At 36.1% G+C, this 7070-nt stretch overlaps 1 protein-coding gene across 1 annotated transcript; it reads left to right on the forward strand.

Moving 5' to 3' along the window:
* The first annotated feature begins 1074 nt into the window (after nt 1-1074).
* On the forward strand, nt 1075-6381 carry LOC140324990 (olfactory receptor 1496-like). Its single transcript, XM_072403094.1, has 3 exons — nt 1075-1152; nt 4423-5323; nt 6290-6381. The coding sequence occupies exons 1-3, from the start codon at nt 1075-1077 to the stop codon at nt 6379-6381; spliced, it is 1071 nt and encodes a 356-aa protein (XP_072259195.1).
* The last annotated feature ends 689 nt before the right edge of the window (nt 6382-7070 follow it).

Below are 7070 nucleotides of genomic sequence, written 5' to 3' on the forward strand. Positions count from 1 at the left end.
TCATCAGGTACCACCTTGCAGCTCCTTATGTTGCCTGCTGGTGGCACTATGGTTAGGCATGCTTGCTTGCTTGCCGGTGTGCTTCCATAGGCAACCAGCAGTTGGCTTACTGCATATACCCCTCCTGGTTTGGCAACACCTGCTGCTCATAATTAGCAGGCCTATATATTCTGCCTTCACAAGCCTCTCATTGCCATAGCATTGGACCAGGAATCTTGTACCTAAATCGTTTCTAGTGTTCTGGCTACTTGCTTTTTGTAATCTTGCTCTTCCCATTGCTCTTGATATTGTTGCCCCTTGTGTATATTTCTAAATAGTTGTTGTCACTGTATGTTTATGGGTTGTTGCACTATTCATTGTTTGCTGTTGTTGTGAATGCATTCACTTATATTAATTCACTTACTTACTAATAAATCCACCTAAGGTATCCTGATTTGTGGCTTTATAGTGTATTCTGCCAATGCAAGTCTCCCTCCTGTCCCTGCTGGTAGAAACCCTGTCAGCTGCCTTGTCTACTGATGCCTCGGCACTTATCCCACCTCCAAAAGTGCACAAATGGAGCAAGAGGGTGGTTGCCCCCAAAGGTGTACCTGGCTACTCTGTATGCACCATACATTCCTGACCCTTGTCCACAAGCTAAAAGAAAAAGAGCTTCAAACACTTCCTCCAACAACGTTCTACAATGCTTATGCCCTTTAAATAATAGAATTTTTTAATGGTGTCGAAATTTCAAATATCACTTAAAATGGATGTCTATCAGGGACCAGTTTGGAAAACCAAATTCCAGGGAAACTTTTAAGGATAGGAGGGGTGGCACACGTTTGTTATCTCTTTTACTAGCCAGGAAGGTTCCAAGCCAATTAAGGGGTCTGGTTTTATTATTAAGAAGGTGAGAGCACCACATTGTTGTTTTATTTTTCTTTTCTTTTTTTATTAAAGCAAATAATAAATGCTCAGCATATCTGGTCAATAGATCGGTATATCAGCTGTTACAGCTTGCCAGCTGAAGTAGCTTAGTTGTAATCTAATAGTAATATTCATAATGTGTTGGCTGAAATTTTATTATTTACGTCCATGGGTCCTTTTGAGTTCTGCTATAAATCAATCCGAACAATGGATCAGTTTGAAAACTGTGAACTGAACAAAGGCAACGTAAACCAACACTACCCATCAGACTCCTCTTCTGCAGAAACTTTCCCATGTAGTTGGTGAAGGAAGCACATGAGGTTTTTTTAATGTGAAGCCTGTCAAGCAAATAGTCCCAATTTCAGATAGAATTCAGCCAAACCCATAATATTCTCTATTATGGACTTACCCTAAAGAGTTTCTATTGTGGTAACAAAAATATGTTTTCTATATTATATTTGTTAGTTTCCTTTTTTCTCTTTTTTAAAAAAAATATTAGAATTTTACATATTACATGTATCATGGTTTAAAGAAAACCTGGCCCTTCTAAATATAAAGTTAAATTTCTATGCTTTACCATTGTTAAAACAAACAATCAAACCTTGGAAATATTGTTTATGCGGTGTTTGTATTGAAATATATCTTTTTTTTATTGGATCTCAAGTGTAGACACTACATAGCATGAGCACAGAGAAATAAATTATATTCTCTATAGACTTGATTATACTTTTTGTTGTATATTCTCTATAGAATCGATATTCCTTTATCTGAGTATTAATGTATATATAAATATACGTGCAAGCAAAATGTTCTACTTTGTAAGCAGGGTTTATCCTTATATACAACTCATGTCTTCCAGAGCGTTTACCAAATGTTTCTTTAGGTGCATATGCTTCTGTCTTGTTGCTTTCTCTTATCTCCTATTACAAAATCCTAATGGATTTACATGAAGGATTATTAATAATGGTAAGTGTACTATTTTTATTTTACTTTATTTTTCATTTATATTTTTATTTCCTTTATTTTTTTTTGTTATTTTTTCATTTACATTTTTTGACCTAGGGATACTTGTCACTGTAACAGGTATAGGTGGTACATTTTACACTTTTTGAAACAGAGATAGAAAATCATAAAGACAGATAACCCTGGGATGGATTTTTCTCATAGAGGGATCTTATGGTTCCAAATATACAATTTGTTTGCTTGGAAAGTAACTACTTATTATGTCTCATAAAACCATAAAGAGCACCTAGCGATACAGTTGTTCATTTACACATATCTTGGTACAGAAACATAGATAAGTTTGACTTCAAATAATTACATTGTCTTAGGTAAATCTTAATAATTCCAATGCATTTTGCAACACTTCCTTCCCCAGGGGTTGTGGGTAGTTAGGTATCAAATAGTTCAATTATTAAATTTCTATGGTGGTGTCATTATTCAAAGGTTCTTTTTCCATGAAGCAGGCCTCTCAAACAGACGTGTATGAACCCATTTATTTAATCTGAGAAAAGATTTCCAGTAGATAAGACCAAAAAGTGGATTGATAATAGTTGATAGATCAGGGGCTCAGAATGAGAGCTTGCCAAACCCGTTCTCCATACATATGTAAACTAAACCAGGGATTTCACATGTGTTCTACTGACAGGCAGGAAGAGATTTCCATTACTTTAGAGAAAGAGTATCCTGCTGCCAATGAACAGAGTAGTTCCTGTCTATGATTTTGCCCTGCCATTGGCTACTGGATCTTTAAAGCTTCTCAGATCCCAGGCACCAGTTGTCCGTTGAAGTGTTTATCTAGTTTAATCAGCTGGTGGATCGATATTCTGTTGGATTACCTGTTGCTGACTCCTTTGGACTTGTTTCCTGCCTTGACTGACCTTTGCTTGTACCACCGGTCTCTGCTTGTCCTAATTCTTGGATACCTTGTTTGGCAGAACTGATACATGTGTATGACGCTTGGCTTTATATACACATCTTTGGGTACAAAAACATATGAGTTCAGATTGATATATTGGTATAGGTATATCCTGATAATTCCAGAGCATTTTGCAACACTTCTTAAGGGGATGTGAGTAGTTAGGAATCAAATAGCTCAATAATTAGACTTATGTGAGGGTAACTGGTGGTGTCATCAATTCAAACATCAAACAACGATTGTAAGTAAGGTGTGGGGCAAAGGCTTGTGGCTTGTTGGTGTCTAGAGGAAAAACATTCTTGGTGTAGCAATTAGAGTGAGTGTAAGTGTAAGGCCCTGATGCGCACCAATCCTCACCAGACACCAGCCCCCCAATCTAACACCATAGCCTTCACCTATAGCAAGCCCCCGCTCAGCCCCAGGAGACTGGTTATGTCTCCCAGCACTCGGTTGCCCCCAGGACTTACTGCACAGGGGATGGTGTCTGGGAATAGGCTAGCAGCAAGCCCGGAGCCCACAGATAAAGCAGTATCAAGATTCCAACAGAGCAAAGTCCAGAATACAGAGCAGAGGCCATACACAAGAGATCAGTCCACCAAATGAAGTACAAAGGAAAAGGCACAAGCAGAGTCAGGGTCACAGGCAAAGGTCAGTCCAGGCTGAGTTCAAGCGGGTTGTCAGGAACAGGTAAGGTCAGCAACAATAAATTAGACGAAAACACACTTCAGCACAGATTAGCTCAGTTATACTGTACAACAGGCACTGGTGACTGGGAGCAGGGAGGCTATAAGGTCCCAGCAGCCAATATCAGTGCAGGACTAAGTAAGGATCTAATTACCTCTGAATCCCCTTCAGCTGTGCACAGCCTTTACAGAGTGGTGCTGGGGATGCGAAAAATCCATCAGGCTGCACAACTAAAGGGAAGCAGGGGCTGCTGCTATCCTATCTTTCCTGACTGCTGCAAATGAAATTGCTGAAAAGAATAAACAGTGGTTCATACTACGATGGCGCACAGATACCCATTTCCTAACAGTAAGCTTGTGTGCATTAATCAGGGGCCCAGAATGAGAGCTCACCAAACCTGTTTCCTATACATATGTAAACTAAAACATGGAATTTACATGAGAATTTCTCCTTACTTTAGATATATTCCTCTAACTTTCAGTTGAAGTTAGTCTTCCCAGCCAGCGAAAATGTAAAACCTTGGTATAACAGATGTATCAGTTGTTTTCTTTCGTTTATGAAGCATACAACATATTTTATTTAATTTAGTATTTAATATTTAATTAGAGATTTTATTATAGTTCTCATAATATTACGATCCTAATAAAAAATTCAGAGATTTCTCTGCATTCCACATTATATATCTATTAAATTAAACTAAATTATTTTTATTTATTACATTTTATATATTTATAATTTAAATTATTACATGAATTAAGATGAAATATGAAAATTAAGATGAATATGAAATTATTATAATTAAAATACGATTTTATGAATTTAATTTCTTTCATATTTAATAACATTAAAATTGCAATAATAATTTAAAAAATATTATTTTAATAATTGTAATTTTATGTTTTTAATTTCTTCAGGACACGCAGTCCACATACAAGAACAATGTTACCACCATCTTTTTTATTGGTTTCCAAAACCAAGAAAAATTAAATTTGTTTCTCTTCCCCTTTTTTCTTATTATATACTTCATGACAATAATTGGAAACTTCTTGATCATCATACTGGTTTCCTACAGTAAGGTTCTCCATTCTCCAATGTACTTCTTTCTTTCCCAACTTTCTATAAGTGATATTATATTGACCTCCAACATTACCCCCAACATGTTAAACATTGTACTACATGAGCGCACCTCTATATCTCTTTCTGAGTGCCTCACACAGTATTATTTTTTTAGCTTATTGGAAACAGTTGAGTGTTTTCTTCTAACAGTGATGTCCTATGACCGTTATCTAGCTATCTGTTCTCCTCTTCGTTATGCGACCATCATGAACCACATGCTTTGCATTAGGTTAGTTCTTACATCCTGGCTGTTGAGCTGCTCTGTAGCACTAATGCTTACTCTTAGTATGCGTCAACTACAATTCTGTGGGCCAAACACCATTGACCATTTCTTTTGTGATTTTTATCCCTTGGTAGAACTTGCTTGTTCGGATGTGTCCATAATTCAATTGGAGTCCACTGTATTAAGTATCCCTGTGTTACTGGTGCCATTCCTTGTGATTGTCATCTCATATACATACATTGTTTTAACCATTTTAAAGATACCTTCCTTTTCAGGGAGAGCAAAAACATTTTCTACCTGTAGTTCTCACCTAACAGTGGTGTCTATATTTTATGGGACGCTAATCACCATGTATATGATTCCAAATAGTGGGCAATCACAAATTGTCAGTAAGATGTTGGCTTTACTGTACACTGTATTTACTCCCTTCCTAAATCCATTTATATATAGCTTGAGGAATAAAAATATCAAGGATGCTTTGAAAAATGTTTTGTATGTCAAGAAGATTTAATCTAGCCAATACTAGTCCTGACATTCAGACAGTTCTATCAAAAAACCTTTGCTGACAAAATGTAATCCTAGATCTATACGTAGGTCACCCAATGTGGTTAAAAATGGATGGATTAAAAAATGATCATCCAATCTCAAGGAGTATTGATCTCACTGCACATGCGTGGGTTTGGCACCGGGTGAGCACTGATGCTAGGGCCTTACAATAAGTTTTGGGAATATTGGATTTCTTGACTTGAACACATTGACTTCCAAATTCTCCCTCCTAAAAAAGCAGACTGCGCATCTAAGAAAGGCATTAAGGTGATCTCTATGCTCCTCATTATAATTTACCCAAGATGACATTTTGAGAATTGTGTTACAAATTTGAATTTATGTCTAAAATATGTCTCAGGGATTTCAGTGGACCTTATTTTGAGACACATGTACATATATAGAGATGTATGTAGTTGAAGGATATAACTTAATGTTCTGTGTTTGAAGTCTATACTGTAACCATATCAATGTCTCTGCTGTGAAGTTTCACCCTCTATATTTGTTCTGGTCACAAAAGGACAAAAAGATTTAAAAAACTGAATCCAAAATACTGAATTTGTCACCAGAGCAAAGGTTAAGCCTTGATTTTCTGGTGACAACTATCCCTATGTTTGTAAAAAAATCATTTTAATATCTGGTTGTTTAAGGAACAGAATGTAGAGTGAAATACCTAAAACTAATAATAGCATTGGGCTATACACACACACAGACACACAACAAGATACAATGTCCTGGAGCCTTTTGGCAGATTTACACGCCGTCTGTTCTTCCTTACACACTAACAAGCCTTCTTGTTGTTTTTAAACCCTAACTAAAATTAGTGACTCAACTTCTCCTATATAATTTTCCTTCTTGGCTAAATATTTGAAACTTTGTGCTACATTTGAAATACCTGCACTATGGATATTTGACAAACAATAAACAGACATTTACATTCATAATTAGTGTGACAATTGGGTTTTATATCCGTGGTACTCACATCTCCTGAAAAAGTGCTGCAAAACGCGTTGGGTGTAATAGAAATGACTTGAAGCTATGAATCATAGTGAACTCAAGGCATCATTGTTTATGGATTTTTGAATGATTACAAGCTATTAACGTACTGAATGTTTTTTGTTCTATAAGGGTTGCACCTTATGAAAGTATGTCTTTTTTTGACCTAACTAACTATGAATATCTACTTTTTATTTAGCTTGTACAAGATTTAATAAAATTGTTCTTGATTTATTTTTTTTCATGTGAAATGTACAACTTCTATATTGCTAGCCAAAAGACCCCTCTTTGTTCATAGACAAACTAAACCTGAGTTTATCTATGTGTTCTTTCTTTTATGCACACACACAAACTTGAACAATTAATTGATCCTAGGTCAACTAGAAGGGAAAAAATAATCACAAATTAAGTGTATTTTAAACTAAAAACATTTTTTTTCCAATTTAGGAGTTATACCTTTTTTACTGCTACATATAGGCTGTAGAATTAGAGTAAGTAATAGTGTAACCCCTCCAGGTGCTTTCTTACTTCCCATCTATTCTAGGGCTAAGGCTTCCATGACACAATTACTACATGACTACAGGAGGAGACAGCAGTGGTGTTGGGGTGAAAGGATGATACTACTGCATACAAAGGTTGACACAGAGATTAAAAACTCCTGGAATCTTTTGAATGCCTAAACCA

Source organism: Pyxicephalus adspersus, chromosome 2 (assembly GCF_032062135.1).
Source record: "Pyxicephalus adspersus chromosome 2, UCB_Pads_2.0, whole genome shotgun sequence".
Lineage (NCBI taxonomy): Eukaryota > Metazoa > Chordata > Amphibia > Anura > Pyxicephalidae > Pyxicephalus > Pyxicephalus adspersus.